We start from the raw sequence: 26449 nt of genomic DNA on the forward strand, positions 1-26449 counted from the left end.
AGACTATCTTATTTTTTTCAAGAGGGAGCTCTTTCCATATGTAGCTAATTTCCAAAAGAAGCTAAATATGAATTGAGATTAGGTAGCACAGCAAAATTTGCACAAATCTGAAATTCCAGGATTCCTTTCATTTGGAATCGATTCATTTATTGTTCTTTCCTGACAGGTTATTTGATTTTTTTTTTTTTAACTAATCTCTATGCCCAACGTGGGGCTCAAACTCACAATCCTGAGATCAAGAGTCACATGCTCTATTGACTAAGCTAGCCAGGTGTCCCAGATTATTTGATTTTTAGAGATATTTTTCAACATAAGTATTTCCCTTTTTTTTTTGGTTTAAAATAATTTTTTATTGCCCAGGTATTTTTTTTCTTGTGTCTTATTTTGTTTTCTTTTTAAACAACTATAAATTCAAGCTTAGGGAAGCTTGCTTTGTCTTGAAAAAAAACAAAACAAAACAGTAACAAGAAAGCTGTTCTATCATTTGCTAACTCATTTTAAGAGAGAGATGGTAGCCATCTTGCAAGAGTAAAATTTATACCACGAACGAGGCAGGTCTAAGTCTGGTGGCACTAAAAAGAGACAATAGCATTGTTGACAAAATCATAATCTGCTGATGGCATTTGTGGAAAAGAAGCCCTTGCAAATTTCTAAATAACAGTAAACTCTGTTAGGAAATTCTAAAGTGTCTTATAGGCCAAAAAGGGAATGAGGTTAGTAAAATGCCTCAACAGAGTTTGAATAAAATACTGGATTTGAGAGTTACTGGAACTTGGATATGTAAAAATAAGGTGGTAGGTTGAGTCTTGCTTACAATGGTCTCAGGTTCAAATAAACTACTGTGACAATACAGCACCTCACTGGTCACACGCTTTCCCAGGGCTGTTCCTTCAGTAGGTGCTGGCAGAAGGTGTGCTCAGTCGCTTTCCAATACACACCCCTAGCCCCAAAGCCAAAACATGAGAGAGCTGGAGAGACATGAGAGAGCTGGAGAGACGGAATGAACACCTTAAGGAATTCTGCTGGCAAAATACCCCCTTTCTTCATGGCCCCACTTTTCCTCATGCTTAAAGAGATGGAGCGTTTGGGGTGTCTGAAGTGGAACTCCTTAGGTGGAATGTTTTCAGGTCTACTGGACCAGTCGGACACCCAGTCTACACTTTTCTTCAAAGCATCAACTTCTTTCTCTCCTTCTGCAGCTTCTTCTGACTGAGAGCTATGGTCCCTGCTGGTGTGCTTCTCCACATCAAACATAATCTGCCCATCTTTGAGAACTGGCTCTTGAACTACTCTGTCCTGATTCATGCTGCGCATCCAAAAGAATCTTCTCCACGTCTCCATTGTGGATAGAGGATGAGGAAGGTACATGTTCTAGCCCCCCATTTTCCCCATTGCCGTTACCATTGCCATTGCTGCCGTTCATGGGTAGCTCCACCCAGGAACTGTTGAGCCTGGCTGGCCTGGCGGGGGCAAAGGCTGTTCGCCTTCCTCACAGTTGTTGTTGTGCGGGGGTGGTGGCTGCTCTACTAAATGAGAGGACACTGTCGGGCTGCTGAAAGTGCTGTGGCCGCAGCAGGGCCGCCTCTGGGTCTCAGGCAGCAACACCAAGTATTTCCTTGATAACATTTGGTGACCTTTATTCCTGGCACAGAGTGGATTAAATCTCCTATATAACCTTCCTGAAACAAAACACTTACAGTTGCTAGAAAAAATATTTGAAAAATATATTTTTTTAAATATTTTATTTCTTTATTCATGAGAGACACAGAGAGAGGGAGGCAGACACACAGGCCGAGGGAGAAGCAGGCTGGATGCAGGGAGCCCCATGCAGGACTCGATCCCAGGGACTCCCGGATCACGCCCTGAGCCAAAGCAGAGGCTCAACCGCTGAGCCACCCAGGCGTCCCCGAAAAATATTTTAGAATGCAGATTTGGGCTGGTAAGAAAGCAAAGGAAATCTTTAGAGGCCAAAAATATGGAGAGAAATCACAAATACAGAAAAGTAAGCCAGCTTTGAGGCCAATGGCTACCCTGAGGGATCCCTGGTCACCGAGATTTTAATTCCCAATTGACCATTGCTGGGAATCCTAGTGCTATGCAACACTGTAGTCTGGATCAGAGAACTTTGCATAAAGTTGTTCCCACCCCAAAGTAATAACTGCAGAGGGGAAAATTAAAAAGTACTGTTTCACCACCCCCATCATCATCGCCATCACTGCCCTCCTTGGCCATGGTAGGGGAAAGTCCTGTCTCAACATTGGATCTGAGTACAGGGACAAACAGAAGTTACCTGAGAATTCCTAACCACAAGCTGACATTCACTTGGATGTAGGGCTAGAATTCACACTAACTGGATGACTAGTAAAAGATGATAATTTAAAGTAGTAGTAGTCCTGGGTTGGGGGCACCTGGGTGGCTCAGTCAGTTAAGTGTCTGCTTTAGACTCAGGTCATGATCCTAGGATCCTGGAATTGAGCCCCACATCAGGCTCCCTGTTTAGTGGGGAGTCTGATTCTCCCTCTTTGTCTCCTTATGTCCCTCTCCCCCACTTGTACTCTCTCTCTCTCAATAAATAAATAAAATATTTAAGAAAAATGTAGTCCTGGGTTGATAGCTCACCTAAACAACAAGCAGAAGCAAATATAAATTCTGTCTGGGGGAACACATATCTAACTCAGGCCTCAAAATATTTCCATGAGAAAGTTGCCAGGAACATGAGTTTACAATCACAAAGCACGTGTTTTAACAAACCACCATGAGTGAGAGGGTCAATAGAAAAAAAGGTCAACCTGCAAAAACTGCAGATATGAGAATAATGAGATATAGAATATAAATTACCTTTAATACTTAAGAAACAAAGTAGGGCGGGACGCCTGGGTGGCTCAGGGGTTGAGCATCTGCCTTCCTCTCTCAGGGCGTGATCCTTGGGTCTGGGGATCGAGTCCCACATCAGGCTCCCTGTGAGGAGCCTCCTTCTTCCTCTGCCTGTGTCTCTGCCTCTCTGTGTCTTTCATAAAGAAAAAAAAATCTTAAAAAAAAAGAAAGAAACAAAGTAGGGCATTTAAATTATGACTAAAGAACAAAAGATTTAACAAAAGAAACAGGAAGGTACAAAAAAGGATAACATAGAAACTCTAGACATTTTTAAAAAATATTTTATTTATTCATGAGAGACACACAGAGAGAGGCAAAGCTATAGGCAGAGGGAGAAGCAGGCTCCCTGCGATTGAGCCCAATGCAGAACTTGATCCCAGGACCCTGGGATCATGTCCTGAGCCAAAGGCAGACCCTCAACCACTGAACCAGCCAGGTGCCCCTATAGATACTTTCAGGATTGTATTAGAAATTAGAGCCTCTGGATGGGTTAACAGCAAATTACTTGCAGCCTGGACAGATAAAGTGGTTAAAAATATTAAAGAAAAATTAAGAAACAGGACAAACAAAAATAAATCTTATCAGAGTTAAGAAAGGGGATAAAGAATTAGTGGCAGAGGTAACATCTGCAGAAGGATGCGCCCAAGAGTTTTCCAGAATTGATGAAAGATATGAATCATTAGATTTAAGAAGTTCAGTAGGTCCCACAGATTACCAAAAAAGATTCATACTTAGAAAGTCAAAGCAAAACTGTGAAAACCAAAGAAAATCTTAAAATCAGCCAAAAAGAAACATGAATTAATCTATAAAGAAATGACAAATCCAATTCTTGATATCTCTACAGCAAAAATGGAAACCTGGGACAGCCCGGGTGGCTCAGTGGTTTAACGTCACCTTTAGCCCAGGGCCTGATCCTGGAGACCCAGGATCGAGTTCCATGTTGGGCTCCCTGCATAGAGCCTGCTTCTCCCTCTGCCTGTGTCTCTGCCTCTTTCTCTCTCTCTCCCTCTCTCTCTCTCTCTCTCACTCTCTCTCTCTCGTCTCATGAATAAATAAATAAAAATTAAAAAAAAGAAAAAGAAACATCTTTAAAAAAAATGGAAACCAGATGAAAATGGTACTATATCTTCCAAGTTTGGGGTCAAAATAATTGTCACCTTATAACTGTATACCTAGGAAAATTATCCACCAAAAGCAAGCACAGAACAGATATAATTATCTGACAAACAAAACTAAGACAGGTAACTAGCCCCTCATAAAGAAACCTCCCAAGGAAAGACCTTAGGAAGAAGAAAAATAATAAACTCACAAGGAAGTTTTGAGAAGCAAAATGGAATAGCAAGCAAAAAAAGAAAAATGAGTAATGATAATAAGCATGGGGCTAGTATTTGTGGAAATAAAACTCTATGAGATGAAAAATCAAACACAGAAATAAAGTAATAACATCACCAGAAGAGGAGTTATTAACCTTAAAACATCTTGAGGTCTGTATATTATTCAGAAAGAGAGTAAAGACAATGATTGATTTTATTAAGTTAAATATGCACTAAAATTTCTAGAGTAACTATTAATACAAATAGTGTGTAACTTCTAATTGAGTAGAAAAACTGAAATGTGGAAAAAAGCCTCAACTTAAAAAATGCAGAAAGAAGAAAGATAATATGTACAGTTGACCTTTGAACAACAAGGGTTTGAACTGAGCAGGTCCACTTGCATGTGGATTTTTTTTTTTTTTATAAATACAGTGCAGTATTATAAAATATTTTCTCTTCCTCCTGATTTTACTAATAATATTTTCTTTTCTCTGGCTTACTTTATTGTAAGAATACAGTATATGATATATATAGCATATAAAATATGTGTTAATCAACTATTTATTCTATCAGTAAAGCTTCTGGTTAACAGTAGGCTAGTAAGTTTTGGGGGAGTCAAAAGTTTTATGTGGATTTTTGACCTCATGGCATCCCTAATTACCATTGTTCAGGGGCCAACTGTATATACAAGAAGGGAATTGGAAAAATCATAGTTAGATAAAATGGATGTTAGAATGAGTCCTAAGTTTAAGAATAAATCTAGTATAGGGTGCCTGACTAGCTTAGTTGGCAGAGCAAGTGGCTCTTGATCTTGGGGTTGTAGGTTTGAGCCCCGTGCTGGGCATAGAGATTACTTACAAATAAAATCTTTAAAAAAATCTAGCAAAAAATGTAACAAGACTTGAAGTATATGATTTTACTGAAAGATATTAAAAATTAGTTAAATGAAGAGACATATGATACTCGTTAGCAGGAAAATTCAACTTTGTAAAGTTATTTACTTTCCTTCAACTAACATCCCAGTAAGTATGTACATGTATAACTTGATAAACTTATTCTAAAACATGAAAGGAAGAGCAAAAAGCTAAAAAAAAAAAAAAGTCTCACTCTTGAGAAAGAAGACCAAAGTAAGAAAAATAATCACGATCTCAAGAAATATTTAGAAAATGAGAATAATTAAGAGAGTAGTGAAAGGGTGCAGAAACAGACAAGCAGGTAGATGGAAGAGATTAGAGAATCCATAAACATACCATGCAAATATTGATATCTGGTATGATAGAAGTGATACTGCAAATCAATAAGAAACAAGGGACCATTTAGTATATTCAGAGAACTTGGGTTCTCATAATGAAAAATGAAATAGATCCCAAATCATAAAACAGAAAAATCAATTCTGGATGATTTAAGAACTTAAATGTCAAAGCTAAAACTTTGAAATAGGAGTAGAGGGTAATGTATTTATGTATTTATTATCTCTGAGGAGGATTTCTTTTTTTTGAAAGATTTATTTATTTATTTATTCATGAGAGACAGAGAGAGAGAGAGAGAGAGAGGCAGAGACACAGGCAGAGGGAGAAGCAGGCTCCACACAGGGAGCCTGACGTGGGACTCGATCCCGGGTCTCCAGGATCACACCTCGGGCTGAAGGTGGCACTATACCGCTGCGCCACCAGGGCTCCCAGAGGATTTCTTTTTTTAAAGATTTTATCTATTTATTCATGAGAGACACACACACACACACAGAGGCAGGGACATAGGCAGAGGGAGAAGCAAGCTCCACACTGGGAGCCCGATGTGAGACTCCATCCCAGCACTCTGGGATCACGCCCTGAGCCAAAGGCAGATGCTCAACCACTGAGCCACCCAGGCATCCCTGAGGAAGATTTCTTAATCAAGATCTCAAAAGTACAAATCATTTAGTAAAAGCCTGATAAATTTGACTACATTAAAATTCAGAGTCTTTATCCAATAGCCAAATAAAGACAAACCACAAACAGGGGAAAGATATTTGCAACATGAATAATCCTTAAAAGATTAGAATCCAGGGGCACCTGAGTGTTTAAGTCAGTTAAGTGTCTGACTTTGGCTCAGGACATGGTCTCAGGGTCCTGGGATTGAATCCTGCTTGGACATCTGCCTCTCTGCTCAGTGGGGAGTCTGCTTTTCCCTCTCCCTTTGCCCCTCCGCCTCCTTGTACTCTTGCTCTCTCTTTCTTTCTAATAAATAAAGAAATAAAATGTTTTTTAATAAAAAGATTACAATCCAGGATATATATGTGTATATATATAAATGTTTGTTTTATATATATATCTAAAAATAAATTATAAAGAGTCAGGCAAAAAAAATAAAATAAAATAATTAAAAAAAGTCAAGCAACTCAATGGATAACATGAGCAAAAGCTACAAATGTCTTTGTAGACAAAAGCACAAGGAACCAAGAAATATATAATATGCTCAGCTTCATTATTAATCAGCAAATACAAAATAGTCATCATAATGTGATACCTTTACACTCATCAGAGTAGCCCACTCCCCCAAACCCTCCCCCAGCAAATCTGAGAACACCCCAATACCACATTATGAAGTAAGGCAACAAGGTCATGGGGTGGTAACCTGCTAGAACTACTCAGTAGGGCAATTTAGTATTATCTATAAAGTTGAAAGAGTAGTTCCTCCTTCCTTCCTACTTCCTAGCAGTTCTAAAATTACCCTGGAGAAACTCTGGTGCAGGTGCACAAGGAGAAATGCTCAAGAACATTTACAGTTGTTCCAACTATTATCAAGGGGTGGAGGAGAAGCAACACAAATGTTTCATCCCCCAGGAAATGGATAAATTATAGTATATCCTTCAGCGAAGTACTCTCTTTCAGCTGTAATGTTTAATGAACGACAACTACATTTTTGAACACAGATAAATCTCCCAGGCGTAATGTCATGTGAAAAAAAAAAAACAGGTTATAGAATACCTGCAACACGATTCCATTTGTGTAAAGATTCAGAAGAACGTGGAGACTAAAGCAATCGGTCAAATAAGCCTTAACTGTTACTGTATAATTTGTACTTTGCCATATCTGTCTGTTGCACGGTTCGTTAAGCTTCAGGCTAACAGAAAATTAAGCATTAACTATGGTGCCAGGAAAGAACAATCTGCACAATCAAAACCTTTAAAATCCATCTATGAAATTTTAGTAAATCTCCGTGTAGGGAGTTAGAAAGATCATCTTAGGCTATCTTTAAAATGCCATTGGTAAACCAGCCTTCATCCTGAATTGCGCACTCCTGCAGGCCATTTGAGCATGAAATGCTGTCCCCTATGCGCGTTAACTTGCTGTGACACCTGTCCGGGCGCTAGTTGCCCGCTGCATGCCTAGCCCACCGAAGCCTTCTGTCTGGACCGCGTCACTGGAGAAGGCACAGCGACATGTCCAGGGCGCAGATCTCAGCTCTGGTGTTCGGCGTCGGAGGGTTTGGAGCTCTCGTCGCGGCCACCGCGTCCAATGAGTGGAAAGTGACCACCCGAGCATCATCGGTGATAACCGCCACTTGGGTTTACCAGGGTCTGTGGATGAACTGCGCAGGTAACGCGTTGGGTTCTTTCCATTGCCGACCGCACTTTACTATCTTCAAAGTAGAAGGTAAATATAATGGCTTTGTTTGGGGTGGAAGTAAAATGTCACTTTTCCCCTCACTGTGCAGAAGCAGCTGCATACAGTTGATTCTGTAAAGACTGAGTGCTTCATTAAAAGTGCCAGGAATTGCCTAGGATGGATGACTGTATGAATGTGGGCTGAAAGAATTAAATCATGTATTTTATATGGCAAAGGAAAGTTAACTTCATGGATCTTTTACAAATACCTAATGCGAATGATAGACTCCAAGGGACGGGGGCAGAAGCGACTGTTTCTTTTTTTCTTTCTTTTTTTTTTTTTAAGATTTTATTTATTCATTCATGACAGAGAGAGAGATAGAGAGAGAGAGAGAGAGAGAGGCAGAGACACAGGCAGAGGGAGAAGCAGGCTCCACGCAGGGAGCCCGATGTGGGACTCAATCCCGGGTGTCCAGGATCAGGCCCTGGGCTGAAGGTGGTGCTAAACCGCTGGGCCACCCGGGCTGTCCAACTTTTTCGTTTTTAAAGATTTATTACATTTATTTGAGAGAGAGAGAGAGAGAGAGTACAGGGTGGGGGGTGTGAAGAGGGACAGAGGGAGAGAGAGAATCTCAAGCAGACTCCCCATTGAGTGCAGAGCCCTGGGGGTCAGGCTCCTTCCCAGGACCTGGACATCATGACCTGAGCTGAAATCAAGAGTCAGCTGCTTAAGGGACTGAGGCACCTAGCCACTCCCAGAAGCGACTGTTTTAAAAGCTAGTTCTAATTTCCTCACATCATAGAGGAATCTTACAGACAGGTATATATACATATAGTACATACACACACACACACACACACACACACATACATACACACATGCCATCAGTAAATTATGTTATCCCAAATTCCTAGATTTCCTCAGGCCATCTGAGCACGAAGTACATCCACATACACATATACATACATTTAGGGTGATAGAAGCATCTCAGAAGGATAGTACTGAGGAAAAAAATGTTTACAGAGGGGTTTCTATTTTTAAAAATAACATTTAATGGTACAATAGCAGAGCAAGAAGAATTTTAAAAGTAGTCAGTGGAAGAAAATGCCTGAACTCTGCTTTTTTGTCACTTGGTTTTATTTTTTTCAAAAGATATGTAAGCAAGCTTTTATCGTTATACATGTTAGAAACTCTATTACAAGTATATGTATCTTACAGACGGAATTTCTTTTTTTTCTTTATTTTTTTTTCTTTTCTTTCTTTTCCTTTCTTTTTTTTCTTTAAAGGCATTTTTATACTTCAGGTTACCTCCAGGGAAACAGCTATTTGCTTTTATGTCATTATAAGAATCACTATCTACCTCTGCTTTCTGCTTATTTGAGGTGTTTACAAATCTGCCATAAGTTGTGGGTTTATTATGTTAGAAATTGCCTCTGGTATTTTATAAAATATAGTCTTTTCACACCAAATGGCAAAACTGTACCTTGGCCCCAGTAAAGAAAATGAAAGAAAATTTTAACTAGGAAGTTACTAAAGCATAATATTTTCTGGGATCTTGAGTCACGTATTCATGTCATTAGTGTGTAGTGCATGCCAAAGGATAAAGAGAGAATACTTAGTTAAATCCAGGAGAATCCTAATGATAATCAACGGAAATGTTCGAGCTTGGAGACCCCACATAGGCCCTCAAAGAATGAACTCTCCTAAGCACCCATTTGAAGAACTAGTGCTATATTTCTTTTCAATTCCAACTTGTAAACTTACTTTGGGATATTTCAGAACTGCTCCTTCTCCTATGGAAGGTTTCACTAGGTACAATGTGAAATTGTAAAAGGAAAAAAGTGTTATGGCCACCAGTAGTGTCATTCTGCATGTTCCTATATTTCTTCCTTCTGGATGGCCCCCTTTGGCCCACTCCCATCTTGGGCAGCAAGTAGAAGATATGTCATGTGGGTAAGTGTAGTTCTTTGTTCTTTACTGGGTTCATGATTTTTTTTTAAAGGAGAAAACAAATTTTTAAGACTTTATTTTTGAGTAATCTCCATACCCAATATGGGGCTTGAACCCACAATCCTGAGATCAAGGGTCACATGGTCTACTGACTGAGCCAGCTAGGGCACCTCTACTGGGTTCATCTTTTTAAAAAAAAATATTTTGTCTTATTATCCTTTATTCTTTATTCTCTAATGAAACTCGGTTATTTGAAAAATTAACGTTCAGCCTTAGTTCCAAAGTAGACTAAATAACCGTGGTAGATTTCTGTATGGCTCCAATAGCTACTTCCCCAAATGCATCTTAGAAAACAGCGAGTAAGAGGTTATAGTTACTATATAGTTTGTGGTACTCCAAATCATCCCTGCCCCCTTAAAATTTTATTGCCCTAATTCTGTTTTTCTATATTAATGATCATGGTTTCTATATCTGCTGTACCCTGCACATGAGAGGCAATCTGAAAAACGTGGTCCACTGACAATGCTTTGTCAGTGTAAAATTAATTTAACATAATATATCCCCATTCTTCATCCTGAATCACAATCTTTATAAAATAAACAACTTGCTGCAGAAATCTATTTTCAACATCAGGAGCACTGATTCATGTTTCCGGAGGAAACCGGGGCTCACACTGGGATTTCCTTATTCACACGGAATCATTGCTGACGATGATGGTTGCTTTTCCTTTACTCCTGTTTGAAAACATAACAACGGGGGTATCGGGAAAGCCTTGATGCCAGTAGGCTCTCAGATGTCACAAAAATTCCAGATTGAGAACAGAACTCAGAAACCAACGAGGAATGAAAATGGCTATATTGCACTTTAAAATAATAAACTATTTAAGCCTACGAGGTCAATTTGAGACAAATCTTCTTAGACTTAGGCCAGATTAAGCCTCCTTGAAAGAAAAAAAAAAAAAACAAAATCTTTCTGGGCTGCCAGGTTTTTGGTTTGTTTGTTGCCTTGCTGGTTATGTAACTTCATTGCCAGAGTCATACCTTCTTGTGGCTACCTCCCTTAGATATCTCAGGATGGCTGTGGTGTTTCAGTGACACATTTAGGTTAGCAGTGCCTAGAGCCTTTAAAGATTTTTTTTTTTAAAGATTTTATTTACAGGATGCCTGGGTGGCTCAGCGGCTAGGTGTCTGCCTTTGGCTCAGGACATGATCCTGGAATTGGGGATCGAGTCCCACATCAGGCTCCTTGTAGGAAACCTGCTTTTTCCTCTGCCTGTGTCTCTGTGTCTCTCATGAATAAATAAAAAATCTTGAGAGACCACACAGAGAGGCAGAGAGATAGGCAGAGGGAGAAGCAGGCTCCCTGGAGGGAGTCCAGTGTGGAACTTGATCCCAGGACCCTGGGGTCATGACCCGAGTCAAAGGCAGATGCTCAACCACTGAGCCACGCAGGCATCCCTAGAGCCTTTATTTTTTAAAAAAGATTTTATTTATTTATCCATGAGAGACACACACACAGAGAGGTAGAGCCATAGAGGGAGAAGCAGGCACCCCGTGGGGAGTCTAATGTGGGACTCCATCCCAGGACCCCAGCATCACAACCTGAGCCAAAGGCATAGATGCTCAACCACTGAGTCACCCAGGCATTCCATCCCTAGTGCCTTTAAAGATTTGATGTAAGCCAGCACCTTTCTGGACAGGGAACATTTATAATTATGGTGAAAAGTACAGACCCTCTTTGACTACAGTTCTATGGAATGAATTTCCAGGAAGACACCCTAGGGACACTTGTAATTCCATCTCCATCATGGCCTGCAAGCTACTTGAGTTTTCTTTCTTCTTTCTTTCTTTCTTTCTTTCTTTCTTTCTTTCTAGATTTTATTTTATTCATGAGAGACACAGAGACACAAGCAGAGGGAGAAGCAGGCTCGCTCCTCGCAGGGAGCCTGATGGGAGACTCAATCCTGGATCCCATGAGCCGAAGGCAGATGCTCAACTGCTGAGCCACCCAGGCATCGCTTGTTCTTCTTTTGTGTCACTGTAAATAGGGACATTTCAACTATGAAAGCAAAGAGTCTCTCTTAGGGAGGAAAGCAGTGATTTCTGACACAGAAGGCTGGGTCCAGAAAGCATTGCTACAAGGAGGGACCGAAGCTGCATTGCGGTTACCTCAAAGACAGGGACCTGGACTGTGAGGTTCTCCTTGAGCTCCTGGCACATAGTGGTCTCTGGGTAGATATTTGCAACATCGCTGAACACCAAAATAATGAACGAGACAGATGGTTCCTGACGAGGGCAAAATTGTACTCATGGAGGAAGGCCACAGTGTTGTGAATTGAGTGATTTAGGACAAGGACTCAGGCAACAAAAAGGAAGATCACTGAATTACTAATCAGTGGATCACACTTCAAACTGACTTTTTTTTTTTTTAAAGATTTTATTTATTTACTTGACAGAAAGAGAGAGAGAGCGCGCACACAAGTAGGCAGAGCAGCAGGCAGAGGGAGAGGGAGAAGCAGACTCCAAATGAGCAGGGAGCCTGCTGCAGGGCTCCATCCCAGAACCCAGAGATCACAACCTGAATTGAAGGCAGACCAGACCCTTAACCGACTGAGCCACCCAGGCGCCCTGAAACTCTGACTCTTTTATTAACTAGCTGCAAGATCTTGACTTTGCAAATGAATCTCTCTGGGTCTCATTCATAAATTTCTTTCTCCGTAAAGCTGGACTCCAAGAGTCCCTTGAAATACCTGTCAACCTGACGTTCAGTTTCAGGGCTTTGCAATGCTTCACCACCTTACTGTAGTTCAGGGAAGAATTAGAACTATAAAAGGCTCCTCTAAGATAATTGCTCATGAGATTAGCCCTTCTTTTTTGCCCGTTATCTATTATCTTAGCTGGCTTCCTGTGTTTCTGTTTAGAATCTTATCTGTGGATTCTTGATCCTATCTGGGTGGAGATAGGTTTAAATGACCTCCAATGACTCAATGAATAATGACCAAGTAAAGGTGCCAGGATTTCACTGGAATGAAACCAAACACTATTCTGAAAGCTGGCAGTCAGATGATGCTGGTTGCCTAGAGGAACATGAATCTTCTTCTCTCATCCTTCCCTATCTCCTCCCCCCCCCCCCATACCCTTAATAGCCATGCCATATGGGGGTAAAGGAATGGAATTCCATAGAGAAAAGAAGTTTTTTATGGTGTTTAGTCATATATAGGGAACAGCTGGGAGCCATGGGACGTCATAACTAAATTTCTTGCTAGTTGACATGTGTGCCTTAGTCTGTGATTAAGTAACAGTAAATAAATCTCAAACAACAGTAATAAATGAAAATAATGACCTTGCCAGTGAGGGAAAATTGACTCTAATAATTTCAATCCTTTCAAAATTTTTTACAAATAACACATTTGGTAGACCTTGGCACTCTTGGAAGGCATTTACCTTTCATCTCGGGAGAGGTGTCCGTTTGCTAAGATTCTGACTGCTTTCTTAGATTTGATTTCATTAATTAAAGCTAATTTTAATTTTAGACTTATTTTCTTGCCATGTTCATTGTGCCTCAAAAGTCATTTAAAACCGGGATCCCTGGGTGGCGCAGCGGTTTGGTGCCTGCCTTTGGCCCAGGGCGCAATCCTGGAGACCCAGGATTGAATCCCACGCCGGGCTCCCGGTGCATGGAGCCTGCTTCTCCCTCTGCCTATGTCTCTGCCTCTCTCTCTCTCTCTCTCTCTCTCTCTCTCTCTCTCTCTGTGACTATCAAAAATAAATAAATAAAAATTTTTTAAAAAGTTATTTAAAATCATATAGAAAAACTCAAGTTTTGTCTTTGGCAGTTTTCACCCTCCAAATTCAACATGTTTTTGTCCCAGCAAAAAAAATGGCATAATTTAAAATGCATATTGATGCAGGATCGGTGAATTGTATTTTCACAGTAGAATCTGGACAAGATGAGACACCACAGAATTGTCTCTATGCCCTGAGAAATGGAAGGTTTAGGACTAAAATGTGCCTGTGCTGTGGGGAAGGTGGGTGCTAGAGCCAAAACACCCATGATTCGACTTGGAAATCTGTCTGTAGGCTGCAGAGTGTTTTTTAATGTAAGCACTGGAGATTATTTTATTAGCTTATAGGACCTTATTTTATTTATCCTGGTATCCTCAGTACCCACCACTCTGGCTGGCTCCTAGCAGCCACTCAATAAAGGTTTGCGAATTGAACAAATGGAAGAAAATTTTCATGGAGTTAAATTGTAACATTAAACAGAGACAGAGGGGATCTCCTGTGTGTCACCAAGCTCTGGCAAAGGGCGACATCTCTGGGGAAGTGCTTAAATGGAGAAGAGCCATGTGTATTTTTTATGATGAGGTGCAAGAGGCATTTTTCAAGACACATAATGACCTAGAGTCTTGCTTGTTCTTTTTTTTTTTTTTTTAATTTTATTTATTCATCTATGAGAGACAGAGAGGCTGAGAGAGAAGCAGGCTCCATGCAGGAAGCCCCATGCCGGACTCAATCCTGGGACTCCAGGATCACACCCTGGGCCAAAGGCACCCTGCTTCTTTTCTTTTTTTTTTTTTTAAGATTTTATTTATTTATTCATGAGAGACACACAAGCACACACACACACAGAGAGAGAGAGAGAGAGAGGCAGAGACACAGGCAGAGGGAGGAGCAGGCTCCATGCAGGGAGCCGGATATGGGACTCAATCACGGGTCTCCAGGATCACACCCTAGGCCAAAGGCAGACGCTCAACCACTGAGCCACCCAGGGATCCCCATTGCTTCTTAATGTATGGTCCTCAAAGCAGCAGCATCTGTTTGACTTAAGAGCTTGCTAGAAACTCAGAATCTCGGCTCTGAATCACAGACCTATTGAATCAAAATCTGCATTTTAAAAAAAAGTCTGCGTTTTAACATCTCCAGGTGTCTGTCTCCCATACAGATTAAAATTTTGAGAAATCCTTCCTGATTAGAGCTTGGAACTTGACTCTAATGGACTCAAAGTGTACTAACTAAAGGCCTTAATTTCCCTCTGCTTCAGTTTTCTTACCTGCTAAATGGTGATTAAACAATACAACATAGGCAAATGTCTTATACAATGCCAGGCAGAGACGCTCACCATGGAGGGGAGCTCTCATTACTGTGAATATATCTTTCAGTGCGTAAGAGCTCACATCTCAATTGTAGGCAGATGAACATTACTTCTGTTCCATCAATCTGCTTCCAACTGAGACTACAGTAGCTGCTTCCTGGAATGTGAAGCCTAATAGAAGGCAGCCTCTGAACCTTGTGTCATATTTATAATGATGCAAAGAATACTGTGCTCATCAGACTCACACTGTTTATACTTAGGATTAGCTGTACCTCCTAAGGTGAGGCCATGCTGCATTTAGAAGTAGGTTCTCACCACAGATATGGGCCTGTTCGTTGCAATAGTCACACGATGCATCTGCTGGAAATGGGGAGAACAGCCTCTCTTTGTGCTCCACTTAAGGAGGTAGAGCTTCACCAAACCAAAGCTGTGTTCATACACTGGACAGAAAAAAAGGACAAAAGTTTCCTCAAATATTGCTAACTCTGAGGACTAGGAACAACTTGACAGTTTAATATATTGACTTGAACGACATTCACATTTTACAAAGTGCTTTCACATTACTTTTATCACAAAGATGATATTCTATGGCCCCATTATATGGATGAAGTCACTGGGGCTCATGGGAGAACATATTTATAACTCTGTATGGTCACCTACAGATTATGGGGGAAAATGTTCAGCATTTTGTACTAGCTCCCAAAGCTGTGTTTAAGTCCCAGCTCTGCCACTATTTCTTTATTTTAAAGATTTTATTTGAGAGAGAGAGAAAGTGAGAGAGAGATATCATGAGCTGGGCAGAAGGGCAGAGGGAGAAGCAGACTCCCTGCTGAGGGGAGCGGAAAGGGGACTTGATCCCAGGATCCCGGGATCATGACCTGAGCTGAAGGCAGTTGCTTAACTGACTGAGCCACCCAGGCACCCCGCTAATTTTTAAAATGCATTTATATAGGTTTTGTTGAAAATAAATCAGTTTATCATATACTCAAATGTGTGCATGATTTTCTCAGAGATGTTTTTCTTGGTCTTCTGTACTTTTTTTTTTTTTTTTTATAGAGTATCTCCTGCCCCTTTTAGTCCAGATTTTATAAGTACATTTAGGGAAGAGATCTAACTCTACAGCATTAATTAATATTAATTAACATAGGTCTGACTTCAGCTTCTCCTATTGCTCGGTGAAAATAGGTCATTATTAGCCATTTCTGGCAGAAACAGTTGACAGGAAACAGGACAGGAAATTATACTATGATTCCAGAATTGTATATTTCTCCTATGCCCTGCTGTTTGGGGAGTGACCTTACAGTTAACCAGGAAATTGCCACTAATTTTGTATGACCTTGTGTAAGTCACTTAAATTCACCGTTTCCCTTTCTTATATATAGGATGAGGAGGAAAAGGAGGAGGGTATCCAGTTAATACTTCAAAAGTTTGTGGAAAGATCAAGGAAAATAGTCCCATTACATGAAATAGACTAGTATTGTTTTAAAATGTACCTGGAGGTGCACCTGGGTGGCTCAGTGGTTGAGCATCTGCCTTGGGCTCAGGTTGTGATCCCAGGGTCCCAGGATCTAGGACTAATCGAGGATTAATTAACAGTTAATTCCTGCATCAGGCTCCTTGTGGGGAGCCTGCTTCTCCCTCTGCCTGTGTCTCTACCTCTCTGTGTGTCTCTCATGAATAAATAAATAAAATCTTTTAAAAAAAATGTACTTGGAATTTGTTTTAATCAGGGATGGTAAGACACACAGACACAAAATGCTCTCATGAAGGAAGTTTTTATACTCACCGATACCTAGAAGCAAGAGGCATGGCTCCTACCCCAGACCACTGGGGAAGCACCAGAGCCAGCTGGGAGGTGGGAGGAGAGGGGAACATGCCAAATGCCTTCACTGTGGCTTTCCTGAGAAGGAGTGAGTGAGGCAGAGGAATCAGGCTCAGCCGGCTCAGGATTGGCTAGCCTGAATAAGCTCAGCGGGCTCTGGGGTGGTGGGGCTGTCCTAAATCACCTCTACTTGGCCCCGCTGATTAGGGCTGAGTGAGAGGCTCAACGCCTGATGGCTTGACGAAGAAGGTAGCAGGGGGTGTGGGCTTTGGAGTTGTTGATTTGCATATGAGAGATGCACTTGTTTGCTATCTCTGAGAATAGGTCAGCTGTGGGAGGGTGGTCTCCCTTTCCCCGACCTGTCACAGTGAGGCCGTGGATGCCAGAGCACTGAGAATGCAAAAAATTAAGTATAGTTAATTCAGTATGGATTCTAGCTCCTTTGGTGTTTGCAAAGATAGGTGAGCGAGGCAAGGGCTTTGCTATTTTGCTTCTCCTTAGGGCTTTGCATGCTTATCTGATCTTCAGTACTTGTTTTCTCCTGGTAAATATTTTGTGTGGAAAGAGTTCAGGTTTATTTTTCACAGGGTTCACTGCCCCTCTGCTCATTGCCCAACTGACCATACATGCGACAAATCAGCTCTATTGAGTCTCCTCTGCACAGATTCCATTACTTAAACTACCTCTCATCCTAAAGGGGACACACTCAAAGGACACTTTCTGGGCAAACAGTACGCTGGAGCTAGTAATTTCAAAATGTCCTGCTGCTGTGCATTTTTAGGTAATTCCAGAGCACTTCAGAAAGCTCTATTGCTCTTAAACTGAACTCGGGATAATTAAGCTGGCATTCAGGAGCCAGCTGGTTTACAATTAGGCTTTGGCCAGATTTTTGTATGTATTACAGGAAAAATTGATTACCAAAGGTTGACAATTTGGCAAATTGCTGTGATGCCATATTATAACTACGAAGGAACCCTGCAAACAGTTAATTCATTTATTCACTAATGAGTGCCTTCATCAAAGCCTTCATTAGATTCCTGGCACAGAATCTAGGTCTGGGGACTCAGTGGGGAAAAGACATAAGCCTATCCTCAGTGGATTTGCTGACAGTCATTTAGCAAACAATTAGCTCGGAATGATAAGTGCTATCTGGTGGTAAAGTTCACGGGGTAGGCAGACTTCCCAGAAGAAATAGCACTTGATCCGTCTTGAAAGATGGATGGAAGTTTGCCAAGGAGAAAGAGAGGGCATTTCAGGCTATGGGACTCATCCAGTTCTACAACTCATTAACTGCATGACTCTGGGCGAAATGCTTGACACATGAGCTCCTCCATCTGTAGAATGGGAATAATATCATCTCCTTCAGAGGGTGGTGATGAGAATTAAGCGAGTTAATTTGCGTAGAGCATTTAGAGCGAATGTCTGGCACACAAAGCAAAGGCCTCAAAGCAGGAGGGAACCCCTGCCTGGGGGAAGAGCCAGCATTCTGCAATGGCTGGAAACAGAAGTTGTTCAGGGAGGTGGGAAAAACCAATCTGCAGGTATTAAGAAAGGAGAACTTGCCTAGGGACCTTTAAGCTCTATGACAAAATTAAGACTTTGTCTTGGAAGAGGTGGAATGTCTCTATTGAGACATTTTGAGCAGAGAATACCTATAAGGCCTGCATTTTATTTTATTTTTAAGATTTTATGTATTTATTTGAGAGAGTGAGCAAGAGAACAAGCCAAGGGAGAGAGAGAAGCATACTCCTCGCTGAGCAGGGAGCCTGACACGGGCTTGATCCCAGGACCCTGGGATCATGACCTGAGCCAAAGGCAGATGCTCAACCCACTGAGAGTTCAGGTTTATCTTTCACAGGGTTCACTGCCCCTCTGCTCATTGCCCAACTGACCATACACGCGACAAATCAGCTCTATTGAGTCTCCCCTGCACAGATTCCCTTACTTAGACTACCTCTCATCCTAAAGGAGACACACTCAAAGGACACTTTCTGGGCAAACAGTATGCTGGAGGTGCCCCACGGGGGCCTGCATTTTAGAAAGATCCTGCTGTATTTCATGTTAGAACCTGAGCCAAGGGGATGGCAGTGGGAACAGATGAGGAAGATATCTAGGGGTAGAACTGGTAAAAGAGCAATGTGGCACCTTGAGAGGGACCAGAGGTGTCAAGGACATCCCTGAGGACTCCTGCATGGAGACAGAGAAAGCTGCTTGCAGAGCAGATGGAAAGATTAATGCAATCTCAGGGGCCATTAATAGCATAAGAACATCAGAACGAGGAGGGCATTAGTCCCCTGCCCCCCAATATTCTGAAGTTGCATATGTTCTCTCCTTCTCTTCTTACTCCTCCTCCTCCGATCTTATGCACATGCTCTCTCTCTTTATTTTATTTATAAAAATAAATAAATAAATAAATAAATAAATAAATAAATAAATAAATAAATAAATAAATAAAAGAACTGGCTAGAAGTATCCAGGGGAGGCTGGTGATTCTCTGCTAAAATGGTGGTATAAATAATCCCAGCACTGGCTAGGAAGATAGAATAGGTAATCTCTAAAGTCATTTCCACTTTGAGATCTGAGATTCTGGGAACATGTCAAAAGAGAAAGAAATATTTAAACACCAATCTTCCTGATTCGCTACTGACTTAAATATTTTTGGACAACTGTTGGGCTCTGTGCTGGGCACTGGGGAGTATAGCAATAAACAGAATTTGTCCTTGCCCTAGAAGGGAACACCTGTCAAGTAGTAACTGTTATATATGTTGTATTAGTGTTATATTATGTTTAAATAATGTATTAATATATGTTAGAGTTAATATAATGAGTATGTAATTCTCCATCTAAATTGATTTTTTAAAAGATTTTATTTATTTATTCATAAGAGATACACAAAGAGGCAGAGACCCAGGCAGGAGGAGCAGGCTCCATGCAGGGAGCCCAATGTGGGACTCGACCCCAGGACCGCAGGACCGCAGGATCATGCCCTGAGCCAAAGGCAGGTGCTCAACCTCTGAGCCACCCAGACATCCCTAAATTGATATTTTAAAGGGTCCTAAGCAGACCTGAGGGCTGCCACCTAATCCCTGGGGGAAGGAATGATTGCTAAATCCAGGCAGAAAGCTAAGTGGTGGGGGCTGGGGCATCTGGGAGCACAAGTCCTGCCTTTAGCTTAGTTTCTTTGGATCAATATTTTTGGTTCATGTGTACCAAATATGGCCCATTTATAAAAACCAGACCGGCTATCCTGTTGGGAAACTGACTTTTCTCCAGAACACAAAATGTGGACCTTTGGCAAGGGGGGAAAAGGAAATGAAGGCTGTTTTCTATCTTACTACAGTCAGAAGTTCTTATTTAACCCACCAGCATATACTGAACCAGGCTTACTGGGGGGTTTCGGCCCCCTTGGTAGGACTCCTATCAGTGTCCCCACTAAACTGATTCTCTGCTGTGTCCAGATCCTTCCTTGGCTCTGGGCCCCAGCTCTGGGCTCTTCGACTGCTGTGCCTAACCTCCCAGTTCCCGGAGATCAGCTGATGCCCTCTGTCCTGTTCAAACCTGGACCTCAGACCCCTCACTTTGCTCTCCTGGCTACTGTTTGGGTTCCAGGCAGTCCATCTGTCTCATGACTGTCCCTGCCCACTAATTCCAGCCTACCTGGCTACTCAGCCCTGACTCAACGCCTTCTCTGAGCCCTCAGCTCTGGACTCAACTGATCTGCTCCCTCACCTGAACGTGCTCTTCTCCCACCCTGTGCCCTGGGAAGAAATCCTGGAGTCCTGTCTCCAAGCTGTGAGTGCGGAGAAAGGAGAAGCAAGGGGGGAAGGAATGAAACGGAATGCAGAGTCAGGGGCATGGGCTTGGCAGGCAGTGAAGCCACAAAGAGGGATCAGCAGACACGATTATAGAATTATCTGGAATCCATTTATATCATCTGGGAGAATAACTCCTGTTATCCCACTGACAGCCTCTATCCCAGATTCAAGTTAGGACCGGCAGAGTTTTTGTTTGTTGGTTTTTAATGTTTTATTTATTTGGGATGCCTGGGTGGCCCAGCGGTTAAATGTCTGCCCTCTGCTCAGGGCATGATCCTGGAGACCCAGGATCGAGTTCCACATCAGGCTCCCTGCATGGAGCCTGGTCCCCCCTGCCTGTGTCTCTGCCTCTCTCTCTCTCTCTCTCTCTGTGTGTGTGTGTGTGTGTGTGTGTGTGTTGAATCTGGGATAGAGGCTGTCGGTGGGATAACAGGAGTTATTTTCCCAGATGATATAAATGGATTCCAGATAATTCTCTCGCTGTGTCTCTCATGAATAAACACACAGAGAGAGGCAGAGACACGGGGGGGAGGGGGGGGAAGCAGGCTCCAGGCAGGGAGCCCGATGTGGGAATCAATCTCCGGATCCCAGGACCCCAGGATCATGCCCTGAGCGGAAGGCAGATGCTCAATCGCTGAGCCACCCAGGCATCTCTCTGCTAGAATTCTAGAGCAGATTCACACCAGAATACTCATGCCAGGTGGGCACACGCATGAAGATGCAGCTGGTTCTAAGCTAACTACACATCTGTACCACCCTCACCATGCAGGTACTTCTACACATCTCTCTCTCTCTCACACACATATACAGACTCACATTTACCCTTCAGGTACCACACACACGTAGACACCCACACACCCATATACAACCATGCAGGCCCCACACCAAACTACACACACATTACACACACACACATACACACCACTCACCATGCAGAGCCTCACACATATCACACACAACAGCTAGCAGAGTCAACAGGCAGACTTGGAGACCAAGGTCTTCATGGACAGAAATGTGACTCTGTAGGGGCACCTGGGTGGCCCAGTCAGTTAAGCATCCGACTCTTGATTTTGGCTCAGGTCATGATGTCATGGGTGGTAAGATCGAGTCCCGTGTGGGGCTCCATGCTCCGTTTGGAGTCTGCTTGAGATTGTGTCTCTCTGCCCATCCCCTCCACCCCCCACCACCCCAGGCTTGCACACACGCATGCTCTCTCTCTCTCTAAAAAGAAAAAAAATGTGCGTCTACCACACAGAAACAGTTGAAGACTTCTCATCAGCACCAGAATAAGAAGTAATTTACACAGGAGCAGGGGCAGCAGGGAAAACTTAGCTTCTGGCCTCGTCCTCAGTACCTCTCACAGCTCTGGAGTACAGTCTCCACCACACTGTCATCTTTGTCTGTTAGATGTACTTTAAATTGCCTTACCTCCTTTCAGGTCTTCTAGCTTGGTAAGCATTCCTTCAGGTGGAATTTGGGGTCTGGCATGTTGTGAATCCTCCATAATGATCAGTTTCCTCCTCCCCTCCTCTCTTCTCATCTTGTCTCCCTTCCTTTCCTTTCCTTTCCTTTCCTTTCCTTTCCTTTCCTTTCCTTTCCTTTCCTTTCCTTTCCTTTCCTTTCTTTCCTTCCCTTCCCTTCCCTTCCCTTCCCTTCCCTTCCCTTCCCTTCCCTTCCCTTCCCTCCTTCCGTTCTTCCTCTTTCCCTCCCTACCCACTTCCTTCCCTCCCTTCCTTCCTTTTAGAGTATGGACCTTGAAACCTGCCTTCCTGTTCAAATCCCAGATCTGCCATTACTAGCTGTGTGACCTTGGTTTAGTTACTTAATCTCTCTGTTTCAATCTCCTTATCTTTAAAATGAGGCTAATAATAGTATCCTCCCTATGAGAAAGGTTAAAGGAGTTGATATATGAGTTAGCTATTATTGTTGTTTGCTCCGGCCCACAATTCTAGCCAGCCTTTCAAGAAAACTTCGAATCCTAACTTGGTCATCTTTACATTAGCCACTCTCCCAGCTTAGCATCATCTAAAAACCTTCGGCATATTCCCTGTGGTTTCTGTGGGATTCCTCCTATAGAGGTGAAGACCCCTCCTACCCTCCCTCACTCCTGCCCCAGAATTCCAAATCTGGGAGGATGACCACACCTCCGCGCTTCCTTGCTGTTTCCAAACTGTTGAGTCCAGGCTTTCACTGATCCTGCCCTCTTTTGAGCTCTTTATTATTTTCTTTGTATCTTCCTCACACCCCTCCTGACTTTCCCGCTGGTTTGGATGAGACCACCACCCCTCAGCTGATCACCTAGGCTGGAAACTTGGAGTCCCCTAATGTTCTCCTGCTGCGTCTTCAGACCCCACATCCAGTCACCTGCCAAATTCTGTAAGTGCCTGCCCCACTCTTGGGTTCTCCCCGTGGGGCAGTTTGCCTGTCTCTGGCTCGGTCTATTGCCTACCTGGGCTCAGCCTCTGGATGCTGCCTGCTGAACTAGATCGAGGCCAGATATTAGAAAGACATTATTTTCTTCTCTGCTACTTGCTCTAATCAAGGCTATCCCACACTGCCAGGTAAAATTTGCAAAGGCTGAGCAGCTTGCAGTTTAATTCTGGGCTTTATTCAGCTGCAATTAGGGAGCATTTACTCCATGCCAGTCCCCACAGTACTCGGCATCTCATTTAATCCCCAGAGTGACCCTCTGAGGTCGGCACTACAGTCACGTCCAGTCTATAGATGAGGCAGCTAGAGTTTAGAGAAGTTCTGTAACTTGCTCAAGTTCATGGCTAAGGGGTGGCCATGGCAGGATCCAAACGTCAGTCTATGACTCCCAAACCCAGGGATCGCCTACCCACCAAGGACACCCGGTGGCTAATTCCCAGGGAGAGGAAGGCCCCACAGCAGTGCTAACTCCCCCTTCTAGTCTCCCTGCTACAACCAGACTGGACCTGGTATATGTAATTTTTTTCCTGCTCTGTGCCTCTACTCGCGCTGTGTGGGGCAAATGCCTTTCCTCATTGTCCCCTGTTCCTTCTCCCTTCAACTTCTACCTCAAATGCCACCTCTCATGCAAAGCATTTTTAATCTTCTAACCAGAAGGGACCTTTGTCTCCATCCATCCTCACCCCCCGGGGGGCACTTGGTACTTTCGTTATTGTGACTTTGTTTTTCTGGCTTGTGTTGTGGTCACTCGTGCACTTGTCCTTTCCCACCACTGGATTCTAAACCCTGTGAGAACAGAGATTGAGCAATCTCTCTCTCTCCCCTGCTTGGAAGAGTGCCCTGCGCCAAATCTATGCCCTATGAGTGCGTGCCGAATTAGTGAATTTTTTATTGGGTTGAATGAATGGTTGCAAGGATAGGACCGCAGGGACTGGCTCCGCAGGGACTGGCTCCCATTACTGACTCATGACTGAGTCTGCATAGACTCATTACTGAGTCTATCTTGGTGGTTACCAGGCCCACATTTCTCCTTCCTGTAGAAAAGCATAGCATGATAGAAGTTGTGACACATCTTATTAAGCCCATCAAAAGAAATAGAGTCTACTATGGCATTTCTTACCCTTAGGAATCATGCTGGCTTTTTTTTTTTTTAAGATTTTATTTATTTATTCATGGGAGACACACACAGAGAGAAAGAGGCAGAGACACAGGCAGAGGAGCCTGACATGGGACTTGATCCCAGGTCTCCAGGATCACACCCTGGGCTGAAGGCGGCGCTAAACCGCTGAGCCACCCGGGCTGCCCTGGCTTCTTTCTTAAGTTAGAGTTTTAAACCCATCTCTTCAGTTATCTGTTCTAGAATTTACCTGGGGTTTGCAACCAAGCTTACCAATGGCAATTTCTGGCACATACTGCTTTGAAATTTGGGACATTTCCTTAATCCATAGCCTTCTCCCTGGTCTTACTTCCTTTCCTTCTGAGATCCCATCTGGTCCTTTCATTCAGATGTTAACATTATGAAAAATCTCAGGACCATTCCCAATGTTCCCTCTGGACTGGAGAAAAGAGCCTACATTTGAAAGGTGAACTGAGAAATCAGAATGTGATAAAAATGACTCTGATTATTTGAACAGACTCATCCTCTGAGGATTTTCTATCCTCTGAGTGGCTCTGGGCGGAGTCCTCCCCTTGGTAATTAATGACTTTGAGATATGGATGTGGCTGCTGGTGTTGTCCATAAATCATCCAGCCATGCATGACCACAGTCAGCAGAAAAAAGACCTCTTCGGCTCCTCGTCTGCTGGATTCCGAAGCGTGGCTGGACTGCATGGCCATTTCTGTGAGGGCTCAAGTATCTGCACGTTATGAGCAACTCCATAGAAAGTGCAAGGTAAACATAAAGTGCCATTGACTGAAAGCAGCCTAAATTAGAAGTCCTAACCTTCTGGAGATAGCAGGGTACCGTTTGGGTTATCTGTATTACAAAATAGGTCTGGGGATGATTGCTTTGGAAATAGTCCTACTTTGACGTGTCTTAATTTTAACTCAAATGGTTGTGATGAGCAGTGGAAATCATTTCCTAACAATAAGTTATTTCCTTCCTGGAATTTTTTTTCTGTCAGGATTTTCTCTTAGTTACCCAGTTCCCCAACCACACACTCCCTCACAACTCCACTGTACCTCCTTAACTTCTTAAAGTATTTGTGATGATCTTTTATTTCTGACTTACTTGACAGGTCTTTGCTGCCTATATATAAATCTGGACTCTTAATCAGCGTTGATTTATTTATTTACTTTTTTTTTTTAATTTTTATTTATTTATGATAGTCACAGAGAGATAGAGAGAGGCAGAGACACAGGCAGAGGGAGAAGCAGGCTCCATGCACCGGGAGCCCGACGTGGGATTCGATCCCGGGTCTCCAGGATCGGGCCCTGGGCCAAAGGCAGGCGCCAAACCGCTGCGCCACCCAGGGATCCCTTTATTTACTTTTTTAAATAAAGATTTTATTTATTTATTCATGAGAGACACACACAGAGAGAGAGGCAGAGACACAGGCAGAGGGAGAAGCAGGCTCCATGCAGGGAGCCTGATGCCGGACTCGACCCCGGGACTCCAGGACCACGCCTTGGGCCGAAGGCAGGCACTAAACCGCTGAGCCATCCAGGGATCCCCTATTTATTTACTTTTTAACCTCTCTTACATCTTACATCTTTTATTTTATTTTTCCTATGTGTAAAAGTTATGCTGTCCACTATAGCAGCCCGTGAAGACCAATGCTATCATCTATACATTTATACCCCAATTTAAATGCAGTTCCGGCAGAAACCAGACTTTTTTGGAGGCCCTGCTCTCAATATTTCTGAACTTCCCTGGTGATGTTAGTAATTATCTCCTCATCTACCTGCTGTAATCCTATGTTTGGCCCCCTGCATACTTCTCCCAACAACACTGCAGTGCATAAACTCTTCCCACTTAGGATTCCAGGGCCGTTGGTTCTCCCTCAAGGTCATATTCCCACTATTGCTGGCCTTGGACATCCCTATATCTACCCTGTCTCCCTCTCTCCTCCCTGTCCGTGTTAACTGCTGATAGACTGTCCCATGGATCCCAAGAATGGTAGCAATTTTTCAGTTCACTTCTGGGTAGGTGTTTCCCACAAAATGCATGCACAGCCAGGATGGCAAAGTCAGGATATGGTTTACATTGGTGACATAGTGGGCCAGGACCGTGCAGTCCTCTCCAACAATTTAAAGAAGGCTGATGTTGGGACCAGGTCATGGCCTTGGGTTTCTCTCTCTCTCTCCTCCCCCACAACCCTTTTTGGGGGTTGATTGCAGGCTGCGAAGGAAAATGTTGCTCTTTCTGCACCCTGGCCTCATCTCAGAGCTTCCGTGGTAATGGTAGCAGAGGTGGCAGTGTGGGCATGTGGAAGGATGAAAGTGGGATGTGGGGATGTATGGAGGCTGTCAGGGTGCCAGTTCCTTTCAGAAAACTTGACTCCAGTGAGAATTTGTGAATCTGAATAGATACTGACAGCAAAGATGTGGTCCAGCTCTGTACGC

General features: G+C 42.9%; 1 protein-coding gene and 1 pseudogene across 2 annotated transcripts in view; one reads left to right on the top strand and one right to left on the bottom strand.

Moving 5' to 3' along the window:
• Positions 1 to 890: 890 nt before the first annotated feature.
• On the bottom strand, positions 891 to 1449 carry LOC112923746 (BCL2/adenovirus E1B 19 kDa protein-interacting protein 3-like pseudogene; annotated as a pseudogene).
• A 5887-nt stretch (positions 1450 to 7336) lies between these two features.
• CLDN10 (claudin 10) overlaps positions 7337 to 26449 on the top strand; it is a 124976-nt gene continuing 105863 nt past the window's right edge. The window contains exon 1 of one of the 2 annotated variants that reach the window (XM_026003632.2): positions 7337 to 7822. In XM_026003632.2, coding sequence (XP_025859417.1) covers positions 7609 to 7822 — 214 coding nt within the window. In that variant the 5' untranslated portion in view covers positions 7337 to 7608. The remainder of the gene's footprint in view (positions 7823 to 26449) is intronic. The other variant, XM_026003633.2, reaches the window with a different exon arrangement.

This window comes from Vulpes vulpes, chromosome 6 (assembly GCF_048418805.1).
Source record: "Vulpes vulpes isolate BD-2025 chromosome 6, VulVul3, whole genome shotgun sequence".
In the NCBI taxonomy this organism is placed as follows: Eukaryota; Metazoa; Chordata; class Mammalia; order Carnivora; family Canidae; genus Vulpes; species Vulpes vulpes.